At 38.6% G+C, this 25,150-nt stretch overlaps 1 protein-coding gene across 1 annotated transcript in view; it reads right to left on the bottom strand.

Moving 5' to 3' along the window:
- The window catches only part of PAPPA2 (pappalysin 2), a gene marked incomplete at its 5' end in the record, with an annotated part of 238,494 nt that overhangs the window by 138,667 nt on the left and 74,677 nt on the right, over window positions 1-25,150 (bottom strand). Inside the window, 3 exons of the mRNA XM_080924820.1 lie at window positions 2,272-2,464; window positions 4,236-4,529; window positions 20,171-20,316. Of these exons, the coding sequence (XP_080780946.1) occupies window positions 2,272-2,464; window positions 4,236-4,529; window positions 20,171-20,316 (633 nt within the window). The remainder of the gene's footprint in view (window positions 1-2,271; window positions 2,465-4,235; window positions 4,530-20,170; window positions 20,317-25,150) is intronic.

Here is a 25,150-nt window from a genome sequence, read left to right as displayed (position 1 = left end):
AAGCACAGTTGTAAACAGCACATTTGAAATGCTAGCTTCAAATCAAGGTAGTATATAAAAATATGGCTAGCAGATTAGTATCTTATAAAACACAAATGAAACCATATTATTAAACAAAATCCATAATTGGGACAGGAGCCTCCATCTACTAAGCACCTGGCCTTGTGTTTTCATAACTTCCTTCTAAACCCTGTGATAATATCATTCTTACAAATGAGAAAACTGGAATTCAGAAAGCCTAAGTCAGTTTGCCCAATGTTACAAATTCCCTAATTCATTTGAGCAAGTTCCCAAACACTATCTAGTATTGTATTTTGGCAACTAAAAGGTGTAGTTAAGACCCACCCTCTCCTCCCCTCAGTACTTATTCTAATGTGGACACAGTTCCAAGCCACATTTCCCTGATGCACTTGCCCTGCTGGAGCAGCTTCAGAGTGCGTAGCTGGGGATCTTCTCTGACACAAAGATTCCAAATACCTACAATGGTGGAGTAAACATTACTCCAGGCGTGACACAAATTGCTGTGCATGTGACGTGAGTCTCTCCAACACACGTGCTAGGAGGCCTCAAAAGTGCAGCCCACCTAGCTGAGAAAAGAAAGCAAAGTGCTCGCTTTTCCGCCAGCAGACTCTCAGCCAGCCAGTTCTGATGTGAGCTTTATCGTAACGTTTGTACCAGAGAGAGAATTGAAAGATTAAATTGTTTACACGTGTTACGTAAACTGATGTAAAACTGGGGTTTGCATGTACCCACAGAGGACTTACTGTTCAGCTGGTCCTGCCAGAGCTACACAAGGTCACACTTGCAGGAAGATGATTCTTATACACATTGCATAGATGTATGCTGAATCACCAAAGGAACCCATGAAAATCTGGGCGCTGATGACAAGGCAGACTATTTTGTAGCACTGTGAGTACTAAATGATGTCATGACTAAGCGTGAGTCAAGGAATGAGGATTTTAAGAAACTGTGAACATCACTTTGAAGAAGAATCCATTGGCTTTAGAAGATCCTCATTTCTCCTTATCTGTCCCAAACCTTTGGCTTCATTAAATCCAGAGAACATGAGGACATGCTCCAGGGCCATCTGCCCCTTAGCTGGACCTAGATACCCACAGTAAAGTGTTGTCCAAAGACAAGTCACTGTCCAGTGGTCCTACCCCCTTAAGTATGTGGACAGCACAAAGTGGACCTTAAAGGCCACATATTTGGGGACATGGAAAAGGATCTGTAAGGAGTCAGAGGGAGGAGTGAGGGTGACTATGGTCAAATTTCATTATATGAAATTCTCAAATAAAATATTATATGAAGAAAATGAAGAAGTAAATGTCTACCTGCTCAATGGGAAAAAAATGAAAATTCAAGGTATTCATCTAGTTTGTGCTCCTAGCATCTGGATTTCCCCCTGAATCACCTATTGTGGGGTCTTGAACTAGCCCCTTGCATCTCTCACTCACAGGCAAGAATGGTGCTCACTGTGTGGACTGCATTAAACAAATGAAACCAGACACTACAGTGCTTCCTACACAGCAGGACGGAAGGGAAAGCAGATTCCCCCATATTTAATATCTGGAAGTAGGTCTCCTGAAAGCAAAGTCTACATGAGTCAAAGGAGCCTTTTCAGTTAAACCATATTCCCTATTGTCATATCAGACACAACAGATCTGTCTATCTATCTATCTATCTATCTATCTATCTATCTATCTATCTATCTACCTATCTATCTATCTGTAAGGAATTTCCTAAGATTAGGTTCTACAAGTAAGCAACAGGAAGAATGGTAATTGGTTTCAGGTATCATGATTGTTTTTTTCTATGATTATGTGTTTCCTATGGTAGTCAAAGACAAAACCACCAGCTGCCAGTAGAGGGGGCATAGAGAAACAGTGGAAAACAGTTTCAGAGAGTTGCCATCAGGTAAAGCACAGCAACAGAATTAGAAATGCTGGGTTCAGTTTATATACCCCTACAGTTTCTTCCCTGACTAAAGGAATATGACCTGCTTTCCCTCCCCCTGTGACTACTGCCCAAACAGGAAATCTTAACATGCAGAGAAACAGCTGGCAATGATAGATGAGCAATGCCTAGCCAGTTCTGCTAGGCCACTCTTGTGTGGAGTAAGCACACATGATGTACCTCTGGCTCCTATGAGAAACCTTTAGCCCTGTTAAGGAGCTAAGCCCAAAGCAGACTCAGGAGGTGGGGCTCCCCTCAGTTTAGACTCTCCCCCTCTTTTGTAGTAGTTCCAAACCAGTGGAGCACCTCTCTTACCTGTCATATACAACTCCGCTCATAGGAGGCAGCCAGTGAATAGTGAGAGACTTGTGGGTCTGCCCAATAACCATGGGTGGTATGGGTATGGGTGTGGGCTTTTGGCTTTCCCTCCATTGCTGGTATACTAGGTCCAAATAGCAATGCATCCGGGCCACCTGGTTGGGGGTGAAGTTGTCAGTGCAATCGTCATCTGTGGAGACAAGAAAGGATATGGTGGCTGTATCCTGTACCAGTGCACAAAAGCAAGAAAAATCTCACTCTGTTCTCACTATCCCTAACACCCTCCATCATACATTTATTAGACACAGAAAACATTAGACTCTGTAAAGAAAGGCATTCTTCTCTAGAAAGGAAGTCAGACATGGAAAAAGGGAGAACAGAGACTTGCTTTTCTCACAAACAAGGTTGTTACTATACTCTCAGGTTGTCGTGAAGTCACAGGATTGTCCTAAGGCAGTGGTTCTCAACCTTCCTGGTACTGTGACCCTTTAACACAGCTCCTCATGCTGTGGTGATCCGCAACCATAAAATTATTTTGTTGCTGCTTCATAACTGTAATCTTCTGCTGTTATGAATGTAATGTAAATATTTGATAGGCAGGACATCTGACAAACAACACCAAAGGGGTTGCAATCCACACATAGAAAACCACTGTCCTGAACTGATTGTTACCTACTGAGCACACCACAAGGTGGCAGTGTTTCAGCAGAGTCTCCTCACTTGTGTTTGGACTACAGCTGCTTCATAGCCCTGTGACCATGCCCAAGGAGAGTGAGTATTCACTGGAGATGCTCAGTGGAGAGAAACTGAAATGTCAAGGAAGCTTTGAGGATTTGAATGATGTTCCTAATCTTACTGTCAAAGCCAGAAAAAAATCCCCGTGTTCATTATATATTTTATAAGATTGAAAACAAGTGATTTTCATTTTGAGCACTTTTATATTTAGAGTAGACTAACCCTATCCCCGACCAATTCTGCGTCTCAACAATGTCTCTGCCACACTTAAAGGTGGCAGGCACCTAGGGAGTCTTTTCTTCTAGACTCTGTATCTCCAAGACCATCTATCTATTCCTGGCTGAGGAAGACAGAGGTGTTGATGCTTATGGATTCAATTAATTGTTCACAACAGTGCAATTTGGAGAGAACCATCTTAAGAGACCACAGGCAGGACCAGGTAGCTCACTGTTCTGTCTTATATTCAAAGCCATGAGCAGGGCTTGGCAGTTTCCCTTTTATAAAGACATGGCAGTAAACGTTCCCTCTTTCATTATTAGAGTAGGGGAACAAATCAAAGTTGTTGGTTTTAATTACAATTACACCCATTCTTTAAAGAGTCTTTATTGTTACTTTTTGCCAGAAATTTTTTTAAAAATCTGGGAAGGAGACAAGAAGGATGATCCAGAAGATGACACAAAAAAAAACAAGACCACACAACATAGTTTCCACCAGGTCCAACAAGGCACCGTTTTAAAAATAGAATAGTATAATTTGGAGCATAGTAAATGGCAGGTCAGCTAAAAGTCAATGTTTTGTTAGAAGAGAATCTGGCTTTTTCCATAATATAGATAGAAGGATTTTAGTGTTTTACTTAATTAAGTCAGTTTGTTAACTATCTGTCATTCATCACTAAAAGACTATAGATGATTCATGAGAATCATCATGTTGTAAAAGCTAAATAGATCTCAAGAGGGTTTCTGACTTTGTTCTATTTTATTCAAGAGAGAATTGTGTTTTACTTTCAAGCTCTCGTGGAAGAGAATCTAGTCTACAAGAACCTGTAATATCTCTGTATTTTGTCAAACTTCCAACAAACACATGGAAAATATAGGAATCCCCACCACAAAGTGTACTTCTACTCTGTGACATGAATCTTCCTGGCTCCCTTGACTACACCTTACCAATTTCCAAACGATACTAAATGATCTTAACAGGAAACAAAGACATCAAGTCTGTGGTGATACCTGTGTAGCTCATGTAGTTATTGAATGGAGCCCCTGGGAAGACGGTGAAGCCGCAAGAGTCATTAGCTGGCTCTGGGTCCCGACAGAGCTTGCTCTTGGGTGTGGGAGCAGTGTCAGCACACAGGTCTCCTGTCTCCATGGATGGCACTGTCTCTCTACAGGGGTCATCACAGGATTCTCTTTCACTGACTCCTTTGAAAACATGGTAGAGTCCCAAGACATGTCCCACCTCATGGATCATGATGTTTGTGTGGCCAAGCATGCCATAATAGGTTGGGTTGAGGACGACACCACCTGTAACAGAAAATTTGAAAAACCTCTTTGAGAAAAATAAATGAACAGCAGTCACCCTTAGTTATGCCTTTGACAAACACCAAGCAGTCCATCCCAGCCTCTACAAAAATACTTTATAACTAACTTAGTGGCATCCAATCATGTTCTCCCCCTTCTTTCTATGGATACCTTCAGAACTGATCAGAAGACATTTTTCTAATCTCTGTTATTGGGTCTTTATAGTAGCCAAACATATTTGCATGGGAGGGGCAATATCCTCAGCTCCAGATATAAATTAAATTGTTTAGGGGAGTGAAAAGTGAAACTATAAATTCTAACCTCAACAAATATTTATGAGTTAGTGCATGCATTGGTATTTTAAAAGCTTGGCTGGATTGCCATTACTATAGGCAGATACACATGAAGTTGAGATCCAGGAAGAGATGGGCAGAGATACCTAGTTCCTCCTTATACTATCTGCCATTTTCCATCTGGTATTTTAGAAACTTCCTTGCCTGTAAAGAGGGTGTGATAAGGCTAACATTGGCATACTTTAGGAGTATTTGGGAGCTGTGCTATAGCTCAGCCAGCAAATGTTTAACTTGTAAGCATGAGGGGCTATACTAACATCCCCATTACTCATATAAAATAGACGGGGGCAGCAGCACAGTCTGAGTTTCAGCATTAAGAAGGTGGAGAAAGGGAATCCTTGGGGCATGCTGGCCAACTACTGTAGCAGAACTTGTGAGTTTCAGGTTAGATAAGATACTGTGCATCAAATCTTAGGTTAGGCATGAATGAGGAAAACATTGACATCAATCTCTGGCTTCCACACATGAATGTGGACACATACATAATAAACTAAAAAGTGTTCAATGCACACTAGCTGTTTAATAAATGAGTTAAGAGGATTACTTGTCCAGGATTAATCAAAAATGTAGAGAACAGATGATTATGAAGTGCTCAGCCTCAAGTGGTACATTTATACTAACTCCTTAGGCTCGAGAAACATCTTGGAAGAGAGAAGAGAAAAACTGTTAAGAGCCAGAGGTTGTGAACAGCTACTGCAATATCATGTCTTCTATTATAAGCTAGGGAAGCTGTTCCCATGGAATCTCAACATTATGGTTACCTAAACAAGACCTGCAAATTGGTAACACCAGCTGAGAAACCAACCTGGGTGGGAGAAATTTTATGGAGAGTCATCCTTAGTTGGAAAGGCACAGGCAAATAATGACTTCTCAGAGAGAAAGAAATGATCTTCGCTGGGGAGGAGTCTTCTAATTGGTCATTCAATACTAACTATTCACCCATGATGACATATACACAGGAAAAACAGTAAAGGGCTTTACAAGGTTGTGTTTATATTTTTATATGTATGTATTTATATATCAATAAGAGGGGTGAGAAATAAGGGGTGGATCTGGTAGGAATTAGGAGGAATGGGGTAGGAAATAAATATGATAAAAATGCAGTGTATGACAGTCTCAAAGAATTATTAAAATATTAATTTTTTGAAGAATGTTGCCTCCTTTTTAGCAAGTGCACCTAAAGTGAGTTCACCTCTTCTACTCCCAAGAGCTAGAACTTCCCACTCACCCTCAGCATTTCCAAAGGACTCCAAGAGACATGTTCCGAGAACAGGAAATCACATGAAATGAGTTTAGAGCTGGCTTCAATCTGCCCTCCTTGCTAAAGCCCACCCCTGATTCCTTCCTTTGCCTATAACTGAATCACTTGACTTGGCATTATATTTTAGGCCTCAAAACTGTCAGAAAAGACTAAGAATGATTGTCAGTGCCTGAGAAAGAGAATATTAAGAGACCTAGGTCCATCCTTCCAAGGGTTAAGAGTCACCCTGTGCATCAGTCTCAAACTGGCCCTTGAGTCATGTCTTAGTGTAGTGTAAAGACTTGCCTCATCCCTAGCAACCAAATTCTTTCTATATTGATGGTCTCCTGGGGAGGGCCAGTGCTCTAGAAAAGTGGCTCTGCCTTTTTTCCCATGGTCTGTAAAGGTGAGTATTGGGACAATGAAGATGGCAGCCGGCCCAATAAATGACAGGACTCAGAAGAAACTGAAACAATAGCGTGAACAGATGTGGGAGGTGTTCAAATACTGACATTTTTGCTTAAGTCTTTGTTACCTTTCTTTCTTTCCAGAGTCTCCTGTAATCTTACCTCATTAGGATGTAAACAACAGAATTTCAAAAGCATGGGGTGGAAGATCCTTTGGATCATTTTTGGATATGGATTTCTAAGGGCTTTGTCATCTGAGTCCTGAAGGGACTGTGGATTGACCAGCAAGACCAGTTAACTAAACATCGTCATCTTTACCTTCACACCACCAACATACCCACCACCACATTAGCCTAAAAATAACCCATAAGTTGAAAGAAAAGAGATAAAAGATACATTGGGAATGTATAGATAATCAAATAAAGTTGTTGTCTTTTTAGTATCAAAATTTAAGGCAGGTTTATGATACCAGATAGCAGATAGATTTTATATTATTCTAGAAGTAAATTTCTGCAGAAGTGTCCTGGTTCTACAGAAGAGTGGTTAGATAGAGAGGAAGTGGGGAAGGGTAACGAAAAGAGACAAAGTAGCACCTAAGTCACTCAGGTGCCTACATGAGTGTGACAGTGTGATGAGGATAATGATCAGCATCACCTAGTAACTAAGGACAAAATAGAACATGGTCTGAAATAGAAATGTCTAGTTTCTGTGGGAAGTTAGTTGTGTCAAATGATGTTTTGGGGCATGCAAGTGAAAGAATGGCCTGCTAAACAAGAGACATAAAAGACTGTTTTCCTGAAGCAGGTGAAAGAATGATTTGATATAGCACACACATGAAAGGATGCTTGATGAAGGAGTATCCGTATAACCCTACAAACAACTTTCAAATGTGGCACAGAATGAATGGAACTCTCTGCACTTAGCGACTGGTGACCATGTGTGGCACAGCTGTTCCTTGATAGACTTGCTGGGGGAATGCAGATGTGCCTACACTGAAGGCCTTTCAACTTTGATTATGAGGAACAAGCTAAAAATGTAAGACAGAGCTGTTGTGTGGTCTTGGGAATGTTGCAGGGGAAGAAAAGAGAGAGAAGTTGCTGAAGAAAAGATGACTCTCAGCTGTGGAAGCCGAGCTTCCAAAGTGATGCTTTGTTCCCAAGTTCTCACTGCTTTGCCCCAAGAACCAACATGAGGCCGCCAAAATGGCTCATGGTAAAGAGATTGATTCTCAAAGCTATTTCTCCTTAAAAAGGAAGTTAAGCAATTTGAGTAAAGGGCACTGGTTGAAATAAGTTTTAAATGGTTCTGTAAAACTTTTAGGGTTGAATGTTATATGCCTGTAAATCAGGGAGTCCAGAGCTGGTCTGTGTCTATGTAATTATTTCCAGTTACTGGCTACTGTACACTTCCTCCTAAACATATTCTCCACAAGGAAGGAAGACATTTATAAAAATGTGCCTTAGTTTCCAAGGAAGAAGTACTCTTGGGGAAGGCAGAGAAAGAAAATCACAGGAGTGGATGGATACACAGGAGGGAGGGAAACAAATGAAGGCCGTAAGAACATAGAATAGAATGAGACCTGCAAAGAGGTGTGGACCTGTCGAGAACCCGACAAGGGACTACACATCTCTAAGACTCCTGTTGCTTTCTTGGTGCTGCATCCTGCACTCTCATTGGACGGCAGTCTTTGTTCCAGACAAGACTGAACAAACCCTGCATGTTCAAGATGAAGGTGAAGATATTACAGAATCTGATGTCAATTTTATTTCCCTGTGAGCCCTTTCAGCTACACCTGTCCCTGGTTCTCATGCCTTGGAAGCTCTCAAGTACTTATGCATCATGCAAGAAAAGGAATCTGATGAGTTCAGATGCAGATGTTATTAAAAAGGGGTTGGAAAGGTAGCAAGTTACTGGCACTTAGCAATCCACTTGTTAATTAAGCAGGTGTGCTTACTGTCATTCAGTGCTTACTTCAAGTGTCAGCTGTCTGGGACTATATCCCATGATGCTCTCGAAGAGCTTGGCACTTTCTCTCCACAGGCATGTCTAGCCCTGTGTTGCTCTGTGACACAGCATAGGTATGTGTTACACGTTTGTCTCCACTAGTACTCTGTGTTGTTCTGATCTAGCATTTGTTCCATTCCTGTATTGCCACAAGGCAGAGCCACCAATCGCTCTTTGAATGAATGTATATGTGCACACTTAAATGAATGAAGGGTTGAGACTTAAGGTATTAATGACTAACATAGAAGTGCTGGTTTACCATTTAGTCAAATATTCTGTCTTTGAAGCCATGGTGCTTATTCAGGTGTTATTTATAAAAAAAATTTCTTCGCTCCATTAGCATAGGACTAAGAAAGCCAAATATCATACTCGGTGTTAGAGGCGGTGTTGATAGCAAAGCTGGATGACCCACAGGATTCCTACAGAGTAGAAGCCATTGGTAATCAGAAACTGCATTTGGTTTTCCAAACTGTAGCGCTGATAGGCTTATGTGTAGATCTCTCAGATCCCCTTAAATGTGATGAGCTATTGCACATTGATACAAACATCATCCTACCTAGCCTCTTGGGAAGGTTGTTTAGAATATCCTCCATATCTTTCTCTATCACGCCACACTGGCTGTCTGCACTGCTATTCTCTTTGTAAATTACAAGTCTGATTGAATAGAAAACAATAAGTAGACACACAAGCAATCTCATACTGAATCAGAGCAGTGAGCTGCTCAGCGCAGCTCCTGAGAACACTTTCATTCTTCAAAGCTTTAAAAACAAACATTCATAGCTGCTCTTTGCAATGAAATTTTGAATCAAATTTTCAGCAGATAAATTATAAACATTTCTTGCATCATTACCTTGAAATGTAATTCCTCCTCTAAATCATCCTTCTGTCCCTCTATCAGTGAGCATCCCAGAGCACACTGACCATATGCAGTTTTCTCCTTATGTATAAAGGTCACAGGCAAGTTCTTACATCTGTGTGTGTGCATGCGTGTGTGCAGTACTCTGAAGTTTATTATATGTATCCAATTATATAAACTTTGCCACAGTCAAAATATAGACTCATCATTAAAACCTTTCTCCTTGCCAGACATGATATCACAGGTCTTTAATTCCAGCACTTGGAGCCAGGAAGATCTCTATATGTTTAGAACACTCTATGAGTTTGGAAACTATATAAAGAGTTTTAGGTCAGTGAGGGATACATAGTGAGGCCTGGTCTCAAAAATAACATAAAATAAGATAAAATGAAGTTTCTCCCATTATACTCTCTCTCTCTCTCTCTCTCTCTCTCTCTCTCTCTCTCTCTCTCTCTCTCTCTCTCTCTCTCTCTCACACACACACACACACACACATACACACACACACACACACACACACACACACACACACCTACCTGTACCTTTCCTCTATCTAGTCCTGTCCTATACCATAACTAACTACTACCAACCAAAAATTTGTTCTTTGGAATTTTATCATTTTGAAAGGCATCACATATGAAATCAGAACAAGTAACCCTTGAGCCTGTATTTTTCACTCTGTATATTACCCTAGCTATGTGTCTGTGTTGTTGCAGAAATTGATACTTTGTTCCTTTTTATAAGTAATATAAGACAGCATTCTACTATATGGATGTTTTACAGTTTGTTTAAATAACCAGTACCAATGCACATGGCTCTGTTATTTCCAAACATAGACTGCTATGCATAAAGATTTGTAAATATATATTTGAAAACAGCTATAATTTTATTTCTTGGGTGTTAGTGGCCAGGAGTCTTATTGTTGGATCATGTAGCTAGGGAATCCTTATATTCACAAGAAATATGCAAATTATTCCAGGTGGCTATGCCCTCTCAGATTTCCACTAGCAATTCATGGCCAATCCAGCTTTTCTAGGTCTTCACTGTGGTAGGTTTCAATTTAGTTCTTCAGATAGGGGCATGGTAATAGTTGATTGTAGTCTTAATTTGCATTTCTCTAATAGTTAATGAGGACAAGCCTTATTCCTTTCGATCATATTTTATCTCTGCATCATCCTTATACGACATCAGTTCTTATCTTTGCTTATATCTAACTGAAATATATAGGTTTTCTCTCACTCTTTAGTTTTGAGAACATTTGTGTCCAGATCTGTGCTTTTTTTTTTATCATTTTATACATCTTGTTGTTTCTTTATGAATCTGAGCAGACAGATCAGTAAAGTTTTTTTATACTGATAGAACCCAACAGGTAAGCTCTCACTTTTGTAAACCACAGTTTTAGTATTTTATTGATCTACTTTTTGCTCAGCCCTAATTTGAAGATTTTTGCCCATATTTTTTACTAGGCACTCTATATTTTCATTTTCTACACCTAAGTATATGCTCTACTTTGACTTATTTTCTCTATAAGTTGCACAGTGCAGGATAAAGCTCATTTTCTGTTGCCTGTGGATATACAACTTTTCCAAAACTGCTTGTTGAAAATAATTATTGCCTGTTAAGGCTATATGTAAGTTTTACAATCTTTGGTGGCCTCGAACTCACAGAATTTGCCTTGCTCGGCTTCCTGAGTACTGGGTTTAAAAGTATGCAATATTATTTCCAGCCCAGTTCTTTCATTTTTTATGAAACTAGAGATTTCTTTTCTGTTGTTTTTATTGATGAGTTTGTCATCCCAGTAATTAATCAATTTACTTCCTCATGATTTGTTTTCTTTCCTCAAAACTTTTTTTAATCTGTTAATTTTTTTGTAATGAAAGGTTATTTCCGAGGAAGAGCAGAGACCCAGACACACCAGACTGGCGAGAACCAGGTAAGAACGGATTCCGACTAGCCAGGGGGCAGAGAGATCTTAGCAGAGCATGCGGAAAGTGTATGCCTGCCTTTCTTGATTTAGGAACCCAGGATCCCGGCGGCATTGGGCCCTCTGTTTCCAGCCAGCAGCTTCTGGGGTACACAACAGGCATGTGGACCATCCGCCACCAGGAACAGCAGAGATCCAGAGACACAGGCCAGGTAGAAGGTAAAGGCAAGAACCAACAACTGACAACAAGATGGCAGGAGGAAAGTGAAAGAACGTAACTCAGGGAAACCAAGACAACCTGGCAACACTAGAACCCAGCTCTCCCATCACAACAAAGAGCGGAATGCCAAACACTCCAGAAAAGGAAGACTCAGACATGAAATTCTACCTCAAGATGATGATAGAGAACCTTAAACAAGAACAAGAGGAAAAGCATAACGAATTAGAAACTTTTAAAGAAGAAACAAGAAAAACACTCAAAGAACTCAAAGAACTAGAAGAAAGCAGAACCAAAGAGATGAAAGGAATGGAAGAAGGAATTTAAAATGGAAATAGAGACAATAAAGAAAACACTGAAAGAGACAACCCTAGAGGTAGAAATCCTAAAAAAGAAATCAGGAGTCACAGATGCAAGCATTTCCAACAGACTATAAGAGATGGAAGAGAGAATCTCGGGAGCCAAAGACAACATTGAAAACATAGACAAAACAGTCAGAGAAGATGCAAAAACCAAAAAGCTCCTAACCCAAAATGTGCAGGAGATCCAGTACACAATGAGAAGACCAAACATAAGGATAATAGGAATAGAAGAGGGCGAAGAATATCAACTAAGAGGTACAGTAAATATCTTCAACAAAATCCTGGAAGAAAACTTCCCTACCCTTAAAAATGAGATGACCATGAGCATAAAAAAAAGCCTACAAACTCCAAATAGGTTGGACCAGAAAAGAAATTCCTCCCGACACATAATAGTCAAAACACCAAGTGCCCAAAGAGAAGAAATAATACTAAAAGCAGTGAGGGGAAAAGGTCATGTAACATATAAAGGTAGACCAATGAGAATCACACCCGATTTCTCAACAGAGACTATGAAAGCTAGAAGAGCCTGGACATACATCATACAGATCCTGAGAGAGCACAAGTGCCAGCCCAAGCTGCTATACCCAGCAAAGCTATCTATCACTACAGATGGCAAGACGAAGATATTCCAAGAAAAAAAAAACTAAATTCACACAATATATGACCACAAACCCAGCACTACAACGAATTATAGGTGGAAAACCCAATACAATGAGGGGAACCACCTCATAGTAAAAACAAGAAAACTTCTAAGCAAGAAAACCAAAAGAAGAAAGACACACAGGCACAATTCAACCTACCAAGGCTACAATAGCAGGAAACAGCAACCACTATTCCTTGATTTCTATTAACATAAATGGACTCAACTCCCCAATAAAAAGATATAGGCTATCAGACTGGACAAAAAACAAAACCCAGAATTTTGCTGCATACAGAAAACTCATCTCAGAGACAAACACAGACACTATCTCAGACTAAAAGGTTGGGAAAAAAAAAACCTTCCAAGCAAATGACCCCAAGAAGCAATCTGAAGTGGCCATTCAAATGTAGAATAAAGTAGATTTTCAACCAAAGATATCAAAAAAGATAAGGAAGGACACTTTTTACTCATTATAGGAAAAAATCTGTCGGGAAGAACTCTCAATCTGTAACATATATGCTCCAAATACAAAATCACTCATATTCATAAAAAAAACCCTACTAATGTTCAAAAAATACATTTTACCCAACACAGTAATAGTGGGAGACTTTAATACCCCACTCTCACCAATAGACAAATCATGGAAACAGAAACTGGACAAGGACACTGTAAAACTAGCAGAGACTATGAACCAACTGGAATTAATAGATATCTATAGAACATATCATCCTAAAACAAAATAATACACCTTCTTCTCTGCATCTCATGGTACCTTCTCAAAAATTGACCACATAATTGGACACAGAACAAGCCTCAATCGAAACAAGAAGATCAAAATATTCCCATGCATCCTTTCAGATCACCATAGTCTAAGGCTGGTCTTTAATAATAACAAAGACAACAAAAAGCCCATATACACATGGAAACTAAACAATGCTCTATTAAATGATAGCAGGGTCAAAGAAGAAATAAAGAAAGAAATTAAGGATTTTCTAGAATTCAATGAAAATGAAAACACGACATACCCAAACCTATGGGATGCAATGAAAGCAGTACTGAGAGGAAAACTCTTAGCTCTGAGTGCTTCCAAAAAGAAACTGAAGAAAGCATACATTAGCAACCTGACAGCACAGTTGAAAGCTCTAGAACAAAAGGAAACAGATACACCCAAGAGGAGTAGACAGCAAGAAATAGACCTAATAGAAACAAAAAGAACCATTTAAAGAATCAACAAAACCAAGAGCTGGTTCTTTGAGAAAATTAACAAGATTGATAAACCCTTAGCCAGACTAACTCAAAGGCAAAGAGAGAGTATCCAAATTAACAAAATTAGAAAGGAAAGTGAAGAAATAACGACTGAAACTGAGGAAATTCAAAAAATCATCAGATCCTATTACAAAAGACTATATTCAACAAAGCTGGAAAATCTGGAGGAAATGGATGAATTCCTAGACAGATACAAGATACCAAAGTTAAACCAGGACCAGGTAAACCATGTAAATAGTTCCATAACACCTACAGAAATAGAAGCAGTCATCAAAAGCCTCCAACCAAAAAAAGCCCAGATCCAGATGGGTTCAGTGCAGAGTTTTATCCGATATTTATTGATGACATAATACCAATACTCTCCAAACTATTCCACAAAATAGAGTCAGATGGAACACTACAAAACTCATTTTTTGAGGCTAAAATAACCCTTGTTCCTAAACCACACAAAGACCCTACAAGGAAAGAGAACTTCAGATCAATCTCACTTATGAACATTGATGCAAAAATACTCAGCAAAATCCTTGCAAACCAAATCCAAGAACACATCAAAATGATCATTCACCATGACCAAGTAAGCTTCATCCCTGGGATGCAGGGATGGTTTAATATAAGGAAATCCATCAATGTAATCCATCATATAAACAAACACAAAGGAAAAAAAAAAAACATGGTTATCTCACTAGATGCTGAGAAAACATTTGACAAAATCCAACACCCCTTCATGTTAAAAGTTTTGGAAAGAACAGGAATCCAAGGGCCATACCTAAAAATAATAAAAGCAATATGCAGCAAACCAACAGACAACATCAAATGTAATGGTGGGAAACTTGAAGCAATCCCACTAAAATCAGGGCCTCCACAAGGCTGCCAACTCTCCCCCTACCTATTCAACATAGTATTGGAAGTCCTGGCAGGAGCAATTACACAGCAAAAGGAAATCAAAGGGATACAAATTGGAAAGAAAGAAGTAAAAACATCACTATTTGCAGATGACATGATTATGTACTTAAGTGATGTCAAAAATTCCACCAGAGAACTCCTACAGCTGATAAACAAATTCAGCAAAGTGGCTGGATACAAAATTAACTCAAACAAATCAGTAGCCTTCCTATATTCAAAGGACAAACATGTGGAGAAAGAAATTAGGGAAAAGATACCCTTCACAATAGTCACAAAACTATGAAATACCTTGGTGTGACTCTAACTAAGCAAATGAAGGACCTATATGACAAGAACTTCAAACCTCTAAAGAAGGAAATCGAAGAAGATTTTAGAAAATGGAAATATCTCCCATGCTCATTAATTGGAAGGATCAACATTTTAAAAATGGCCATTCTACCAAAAGCAATCTACAGATTCAATGCAATCCCCATTCAAAATTCCAACCCATTTCTTCATTGAGTTGGAAAGAGTAATGTGTAATTTCATATGGAATAACAAAAGATCTAGAATAGCGAAATCCATTCTCAGCGACAAGAAAACATCTGCAGAAATCACTATCCCTGACCTCAAGCCATATTACAAGGCAATTGTGCTGAAAACTGCATGGTACTGGTACAGAAAAAGGCATGTGGATCAATGGAATGGAATAGAAGATCCAGAAATGAGCCCTCACGTCTATGGTTACCTGATTTTTGACAAAAGAGCTGTAAACATTCAATGGAAAAAGGACAACCTATTCAAGAAATGGTGTTGGTCCAACTGGCACTCAGCATGCAGAACAATGAAAATAGACCCTTTCTTATCTCCTTGTACAAAGCTCAAGTGCAAGTGGATCAAAGATCTTCACATTAAACCAGGTACACTGAAACTATTAGATGAGAAAGTAGGGGAAACCTTAGAACTCATAGGCACAGGAGAAAATTTCCTAAACAGGACACCAATAGCTCGAGCTCTAAGTCAAAGATTGACAAATGGGACTTAATGAGATTGCAAAGTAGTAAGGCTAAAGATACTATCATGAAAACAAAACAGCAGCCAACAGAGTGGGAAAAGTTCTTTACCAACCCCACATCAGATAGAGGCCTAATATCCAAATTATACAAAGAACTCAAAAAGCGAGATACCAGAGAATCAAACAACACTATTAAAAATGGGGTACAGACTTAAACAAAAAGTTCTCAATTGAGGAATATCGAATGGCTGAGAAACATCTAAGGAAGTGCTCAACATCCTTAGCCATCAGGGAAATGCAAATCTAAAAAACCCTGAGATTTTACCTCACACCAGTCAGATTGGCCAAGATCCAAAACTCAGATGACAATAGATGCTGGTGAGGATGTGGAGAAAGAGGAACACTTCTCCACTGTTGGTGGGGTTGTAAACTGATACAACCACTCTGAAAATCAGTCTGGCGTTTCCTCAGAAAAATGGACATAGTACTACCTGAGGATCCAGTTATTCCACTTCTGGGTATATACCCCAGAGACACTCCAATATACAACAAAGATACAGGCACCACAATGTTCATTGCAGCTCTATTTATAATAGCCAGAAGCTGGAAAGAACCCAGATGTCCTTCAGTAGATGAATGGATACAAAAATGTGGTATATTTACACAATGGCATACTACTTAGCTATCAGAAACAATGACTTAAAGAAATTCTTAAGAAAATGGATGCATCTAGAGAAGAATATCATCCTGAGTGAGATAACCCAGTCACAAAAGAACAGACATAATATGCAGTCACTGATAATGGGATACTAACACCAGAAAGCTCTGAACACCCCAGAAACAACACACTTACTGTGTGAAGTTCAACAACAACAAAAAGGAATATATTTTAATTAAAATAGAACTGTATCACATCTCCCTTTCCTCCCTACAGCCCCTCCTAGTTTCTCTCCTATCCCGTCAAATTAATAGCCTCTTTTCCTATATTATTGTTACATATATACATATGTGTATGTATATGTCCCCACAAATACTTAATTACAACCTTAAAAGAAAGAAAGAGAGAAAGAAAGAAAGAAAGCAAGAAAGAAAGAAAGAAAGAAAGAAAGAAAGAAAGAAAGAAAGAAAGAAAGAAAGAAAGAAGGCTAGGCCCATATGTCGTGACACTAATCGGAGGGGTGGCTTTGTTAAAAGAAGTATGTAACTGAAGAAGTAGGCTTCAAGGTTGCAAATATATGTTCAAGCTATGTGGAGTGTAAGACAATCCTCTCTTGGCTGCCTTCAGATGAGAATGTAGTACTCTTAGCTCCTCTAGAGCCATGTTTACTGCCATGGATGATAATGGACTAAACCTCTGAAACTGTAAGTCAGCCTCAGCTAAATGTTTGTATTTATTATTTTTAACAACTTTATTTTTAAAAAAACAGAGATAAATGTACAGATTATTAAAGCATTTTTTTTGTATAAAAAAGAAAGTTTATTTCCAACAAATTTATTTTTTGCCATGATTTTACTACTTTCTTTTCCCCCTTTCTTTGAGTTTAATTTGCTATTTTTTATTTGCTGGCTTGATATGCAGACTTTCCCCTTTTCTAATAAGCAAAGCTGTGAGTATCCCCTGCTTGTGTCTCCATATACACCAAAGATTTTTTATAACATATTAATCATTTTATTTAAAAATAGTTTCCTGTTTCCACTCTAATTTGACTATGGTTAATTAAAAGTATATTGCTTAATAGCTAAATAGTCAGAGGTTTCCTCATTTTTATTGTCTTATCATTTGATTTCTAGCTTATTTACAATGAGATGGGAGAGACAAATTTTATGATTTCAATCCTCTGAAGTTACTCTGTGGTCAAGAATTTCTTCATTAAGTTTTCCATGGCACATGAAAAGAATGTGTTTTCTGCTATGTGTAAATACACAGACTGAGTCTGTTGAACTTTTAACCATATCTCTCAAATATCTGTATATCTACTGAATATTTATTTGTCCTATCATTTTCTGAGAAAACTATTTTAAATCACCAGTTATGACTGTAGTTTTGCCTGTGTTTCTATAGATGGATTTTTTTTTCAGGCCATGGTAATGTTCACATCCAAATTCATCACAATTACATTTTCTAAATGAATTTACTCTTTTATTTAAAAAAAAAAAACCTATTGCTCTGTAATACAAGTGGAGGTCAGGGATGGTGATTCCCCCAGAAGTTCTTTTATCGTCGAGAACAGTTTTTCATATCCTGGGTTTTTTGTTATTCCAAATGAATTTGCAAATTGCCTTTTCCCACTCTATGAAAAATTGAGTTGGAATTTTGATAGGGATTGCAGTGAATCTGTAGATTGCTTTCAGAAAGATGACCATTTTTGTTTTCTTCCTGCTTCTTAACCTTTTCCAGGCTGTCTCTCAGCACTCAGATAAATTATCGCTGATTTTATTTATCTGAAATTATTTTATACATTTTTAATGGGGTCCAATTTCATTTCCTTTTTTTCTGTCATGAGACTTTTGAAGTCACCACTCCAATTCTTAATCTCTTAGAAGTCATTTTGAAATTGGTTTCTAGGCTTTGGCTCTGAGAATGTATATTTAAATAATTAGTGACTATTCTGAAAGAATAACCATGAGTCAGACATTGAACCCATTTTCATGTGCTCTATTTCCCTGGGATCTTGAGACTGAACTCTCTGTTTCCCTGGTGAATCTGAAGCAAACTCAAGGCTGCTGTTTTGCCCTGATTCTAGTCCTTTTACTGGGGACTTTGGTGATTTCCTTGAAAGAAAAAAAAATATGGGTTATATTATAGCACTCAACTGTACATACTTTTCTTTCTCTGGGAATAGACCCCTTGAGTCCCCATGTTCAATGTCATTCCACAGTTAGTGTTCAAGCATTTATCTACTTTTGCATTATTGGATGAATCTTGATCATGCCTTCATAGGTAATAAAATTACCAGATATTCAATAATCTACTCCACCTCAACAATTCTATTTAAATGGCCAAATTTATGTCTAGAAAGACCAAAAAAATTCACTATTTAAGATTTCAAATTGAGATCCAACAGCTGCTAGGTATATCCTTGCTGTCAAAGCCCCTTACACATCTACCAAAAGGGTGACTCTTGAATATTAGAAAGGAGCTTCTTCACAATGCTTTGTGACTTCTCTGCTACTGTTATTTTGAGGAAGCAATTCAAATCACCCAAACTCACTCTTGATTGGATTATTTGACTAGGTCCATTTAGTACACCCACTGTCATCCGAAAGGCTACAATAATTCATAACAGCCTTTATGAGTAATTCTGAGTATCTTCAGTTTATCTAGTCATCCTGGAAATGCATGACTGAAACCTGCCTCAATTTCCTTAGGGTCTCCTAGAGTGTCTGAGATAGACAAAAGGCCCACCAGCTTTCTTATATAGTATTACTAAACCAGGTTTTGCACTGGTCACCTTAGTGATATTTTCCCCTTTAGACCCCTCTAAGACTTAACATAGATCTAATAAATTGGACCTGACCCCAGCATTTATTTTTATGCAGAGTTATGTAGCTGGTGTTGTTTACGTTTTTAATTAATTAATTAATTGAGCAATGATCTTACTCTGTTGTCCAAGGTGACCTTGAGGTTGTGATATTTCTTGTCTCAACCATTCATGCTTAGCATCATATACACCATCACACTGAGAACTCATTTTTTTTTAAAAAGTAAAGCTAGCTCTTTTGCAATTCTATACATGTATGTACTGCATTCTAGCTATTTTTCTCCCCCATAACCTCTCTTAAATCTCTCATATCCCTATTAGCACAACCAACTACTTGTTCCTTTCACAGTTTCATGACTATTTTGTGATCCATTTATGGTAACCATGCTTACATTGAGTTGTGACTATCCATTGAAACCTGTTTGTGTTACCATTGTATAAACAACTGAAAACAAGTCTCCTTTTTCTGAATCTATCTACCAGTGAATTAATTATAGGGTCTCCTAACTCTTCTCCACTTGTCTGGCCATTGGTGAGCCCATTTGTTTTCAAACCCAGTGCAGTCAGCAGCAGTTACTGAAAGTTTATGAATGCAATATAATTTTTCTTTTTGACTTTTCATTTGATAATATGATCACCAAACCACTACTCAGTAAGTAGCCCAGGCTGTCCTTGAATGTACTCTATAGCACAGGCAGGCATTGCAATATGATCTTTTAGCACAAACATCCTTTGTAGCTAGGATTAAAGGCCTGTACCACCACATTGGTCTATCTCTAGACTATAGAATCAGTTTAGAGTATTCTGCATGTTTGATCTACTACCTCTTAGTTTTTACTTTGAAACATTTTTATTGACTTACCCAACAGTTATTCTCAACCTAAAGCTGTTAATTCACTGACTTCATATTTCTCACCTTTCCTCTTTTCTCAAAACTCACTTTCACAAACTCTCCTAAGATGTCCTTTCTCTAATCTTCAACTCTTCTTTACTTACCCAGGTGACTGAGAGCTTCCTTGTCCCAGGGCCATGTGGCAGAACCTGCAAGGTCTTCCCGAACTGAGCTGGCAAAGTAGACGTTGAGAAAGTGAGTACTGTTGAGCTGCAAGACCTCCTTTAGCTCCTTCACACTCATGTATGCCCTGAGGAGCAAGCACAAAAACTGATGTCACACCATAGGGTAGAGAAGAGCAGGGCCAGATATGATTACTATTATGGTCACCAAAGCCTTTTGGAAGTGTATACTGGCAGAAGCAGGCCTGTCATGAGGTCTAGGTAAAAACACCAGTATACACTTGAAGTATTTATTTCATTAAGTAAAATCCTTCTGCTCCGAAATACCACAATATCTGCAGGTAGCCGTCATGTTTTTGTTACTCTCATTTCTTTATGTTCACTGGAATTATGTCTTCAAAATGACACATTCATGTTGATGGATTATTTGCTATGAGAATTATCTCTTAGATGGTAAAGAAAGCTTCCAGCCTCTCAGTTTCTCATTCTGCCTGATACTTATGACATCAAGAAGTTTAATTATATATCTGTTTCATTATATATCTACAGCAACCATTATTTCTTTAAAGAAAGACTACAACAGTGGCTACAAAACAAGTTATAAGATGTAAATGTTAGAAGAGTGTGGGGAGAATACAACATCATAAAGCTCCTATAAATGATACTGACACTGTGTATGAATTTATTTTTGTATCCCTTAATCTATAGACAGTCTTCTTCTCTACTCCTGTCTCCTTATGATAATAACATATTATCTAATTGCTGTTTGTGCTGGCTAGTTTTTATGTCAACCTGACAAAAGCTACTGTCATCTGAGAGGATGCAACCTCCACTGAGATAATGTTTCCTTAATATCAAGCTGTAAGCAAAACTGTAGAGCATTTTCTTAGTTACTGATGGATGTGAGAGGGCCTAGCTCACTGTGGGTAGTGCAACCTCTAGTCTGGTGATTCTGGGTTCTGTGTTAAAAACATGGTCTGAGTATGCTACAATGAACAAGCCAGTAAGCATCACTCATCCATGGCCTCTGCATCAGCTCCTGCCTCCATATTCCTGCTTTGAGTGACTTCCCTGACTGCATTTGATGATAACCTATAATATGGAACTGTAAGTAAAATAAATCCTTTCCTCCCAAGTTGTTTTTGGCCTCGACATTTCAGCAATATAAAATAGTAAATCAGCAATAGAAACCCTACCCAAGACAGTGCCTTCAAATCATCAAACAATTTTATATACGTACTTTAGAATTGAAGGCCTACAAATGTGACTCCCAAACATTATAGATCATTAATGGAGCCTTTAATCACCTATCAGGAGTTGAGGGTGGGCCCCTATTGCTGAATTTATCACACTTAGAACACACGGCTCAGAAGATTCAATCTTGTATCTGTCCCAAAGCCTCTTTAATGTGGTCTAGCTTCCATGGTTCCAGATAATTCTATGCAAGCTGCCAAGGGAGAATAAATTAAGCAGTCCTACCAAGCTGCAACACCCATGAACCATAACAATTTCCAGCATGTCAACATATTCATAAAGGTGCAAGAAGTAGCACTTAAACATCAGTGGTAACCAACAACTGTGTAAATGAAATTACAGAGGGAAATCATGCCTGGTACTAAAAAGTTAGCTAGCCTCCTACAGCTAATGCATTCATGGATCTTAAAAAAGAATCTACTCCTGTAAATTTCTAAATTATCGAGCTTTCTTGAAGCACCCTACCACTCCTTATCAAAGAAGCTCTTCTTTACATCAAATGGAGGCCATCACAGAAAACCACATGTGATCACAATGCAGACACCAGTGAATGGGGTCGGGTGGCTCCAAGGTATACATTTTATACCACAACTCCTGCATCTGTGGCTTAGCAGACATTACAGAAGAGAGGGAGAGAAAGACCATAAGAATCAGAGGGAAAAGAAGTTTGCCATAATATTGTGTCTTGTAGAAATGTCATAGAAGCTATGCACATGAAATCTTACCAATATTGCTGCCTAAACGTGACCATGACCTGACTAGGATGGCACCAGTAGACATGTCAACATGGACAGGGGTGGGAGGTCAGCAATGGAGATGAGCAGAAACTCACAAGGCCTCAACTATATGAAGAACAACAAGCAACTTAGGAAGGGCAAGAGAAGGAGAAAGTCTTCCCCAGGGAAGAACACACCCATCCAATACCAAACGCTCACATTTGAAAACCTATACGCAAGTAACATTATGCAGAATGAGTGTGCTATGAGTATGTAATCTCAGAAGGAGCAACTAAACCAGAACTCAGTAGTTCTTCAGCTTACGAAATGTTCTTCCAATAGTGGTCATGTTGTGCCATCCTCAAAAGAGTAAAAGCTGACACCAGCTTTTCACAGCTAAAGCCAGGCAGACAAAGGTTTTGGATTTCCTTTATGATTATGTTTCAGGGCATCTATTCTAGGACAACATGACCCCTCTTCTATGGCTTTCACTGCTTCCTAACCATGCTGGCTGTGCCAACTGTTTAACCCATGCATAGGAACTGCTGGCATCCTGAGCCCAGGAAATGGAAATCCCAGCAGAGACAAGTTTTGTGGGGTTGCTTTTTTTTTTTTTTTTTTTTTTTTTTTTTTGGAACAGAACTAAAACGAGGAAAGAAAGCAAAAATAAAAATAAAAAAGGTTACACTTTGGATAAAGGGGTTTCTAAATGGTAGTTTTATTTATTTGTGATATATTGGAAAAATAGTCTCAGCCACATGTAATCATCCAAGCTCCATGAGGTGCTGTTGGATTGATCCTAGGGATATTCCTTAAGCTGCTTTCCTGGAGACATGATGCTTTGGGGTCTTGCCTAGTTTCCCTGCACTTACTCACATTCTCTTTGCTTTTCTTGTTTATTAAAATAATGGCATTATGTTTTTACTGATGGTATGGGTGATGGTGACATCGTGAAAATTATTCATGTGGATGTTTCTACAAATGGGGATGTGGGAAAAGAGAAGTAACTAGAAAAGGAGTCGGACTGGACCGGGTTAAAGTCAACGTGTGAGAAAAACTGGGCACCCAGGATGAAGGGAGAACTCTCTCTCTGTCCATTTTACAGGTTTCCAGTTAAAACTGGAATATGGTACTCTAACAATTTGCTCTCATTTTTACTTACTCACTTTGCTTAAATCCCCTTGTTTCTGGCATCATTTCCTTGGACTATCTGTGTGTTACTTACTGGCTTCTCTGTTCCATTTGCCAGGCTTGGCCATCAGCCATCTGTCCTCTCTCAACCCAGCATTTCTGTTCATTTCTCCTGAGCATCCTCCAAAGATGTCCATCATCATCATCATCATCATCAGCAGCAGCAGCAGCAGCAGCAGCAGGGACTGGCTGTACTCATCTCCCTATTTTCCTTGCCCACCTCTTTCCCCAGCGATAAATTACTCCTCCAACTGAGCATGCTAGTGTCATGCTAGGGGCGTGTGGTTGCTCAGATTTTTATTCTCCACTGAAATATGGATGCAGGTCAGTAAGTCTTAAAGGGAATAAATTGTAAAAATTCAGAGACGGTTGTAAATAGCCCTTAATTGAATTGATAAGGGAAGCACTTTGCTGGAAAAGACTGTTGTCCACATCTTTGTCTAAAACAAGAAGTGTTAAAGTGTAGAAGTCAATGTGGATGCTTCATATGTATGCCAACTTGCCTTCTGTGACATGTATGGCATTTCAAACGTTTCTCAGAGCTAATGAAAATAAATGTCTTAGTTTCTGGACTAACCAATATACCCAGGGCTTGGCTCAGATTTGAGAAAGTATTCAGTTAATGTAGTTCCTAAACTCAAAGTCAAACTTTTTATTGAAGAAATGATTTATTAAGAGGTAAATGATGTTGGTGGTCAGGATGGCCCAAGGGTATGGCTGTTGTCTTTGTTTACCTCCCAATGGTTGAACGTAAAACACCATGTACTACAAATGCAAGACCTAAGAAGATCCAAGCTGGATCTGACCTGAAAGTTTCCTTCTTGAGAACTACATTTCCAAGTTCTAAAGTAAACCAAGTAAACTTCAGAGGAAGGAAAGAAAGAACAGTTATATGATTGTGAACAAGGACCAGCATGTCACGATATCCCCAACAGTACAGTAGTGGCATGAAAACCTAGGTGATAACCAATGGCTCTCTAATTGAACTTAAGGTTCACTCAACAAGAGAAAATCATTCCCTAGGGCTAGTTGGAGACATGAATTTTGGAGCAAAACCTACAACCAGCATTTTACTAAACCAGCACAATTCCTAACTACAATTTAAATATTTATCTCTACACCCACAGATAAATATAGATCTCACCTCTCACCAAAGAATCTTCTTTTTGCAACAGATGGAGACCATTACAGAAAACCACAAACAACTAAAATGGAGAGAAAAAGTGATCATGTTGTACCCAACCCACAACTCCTGCACTTAAGGCTCAGGGATCAGAGCAGAAAAGGATGCTAAAAGATTGTAAGTTCCAGAGAAACAGAAAATGTGTCATGAGATTGTGTCTTCTAGAAATGTCAAGAGAAGCAATACCCACAAAGTTCCATCAACATGGCTGCCCCAATAACACCCAAATAAGGATGATACCAATAGACATACTAACATGGAAGGAAGAAATCTCACAGGACTCTAAGCCTAGAAAAAGGAATATAGGCAACTAAAGAATGCTGAAAACAGGAGAAATAGTCTTTCCCAGTGAAGATTCCCCCCCACTTCCACTGTTTCCCAATACCAAATGGTTGGTTCTAAGATCATATACTTACAAGTAATATTATATATACAGAAGAAACTTTATTTATATATTTAAGAATATATTATTTATATTACACACATATAATATATATTACATATATTACACGTATATGATATATATTTTATACACACATACAATTAATTAAGGAAAAAGAGGAAATGAATTTGAGGGGAAAAGGGGGGGTTAATGAAACAGGAAGAAGGAAAAAGAAG

The sequence above is a fragment of the Micromys minutus genome (assembly GCF_963924665.1).
Source record: "Micromys minutus genome assembly, chromosome: 1".
In the NCBI taxonomy this organism is placed as follows: domain Eukaryota; kingdom Metazoa; phylum Chordata; class Mammalia; order Rodentia; family Muridae; genus Micromys; species Micromys minutus.
Note: the sequence above shows the minus strand (reverse complement) of the source record. Positions and strands in the feature narration are given on the sequence as shown.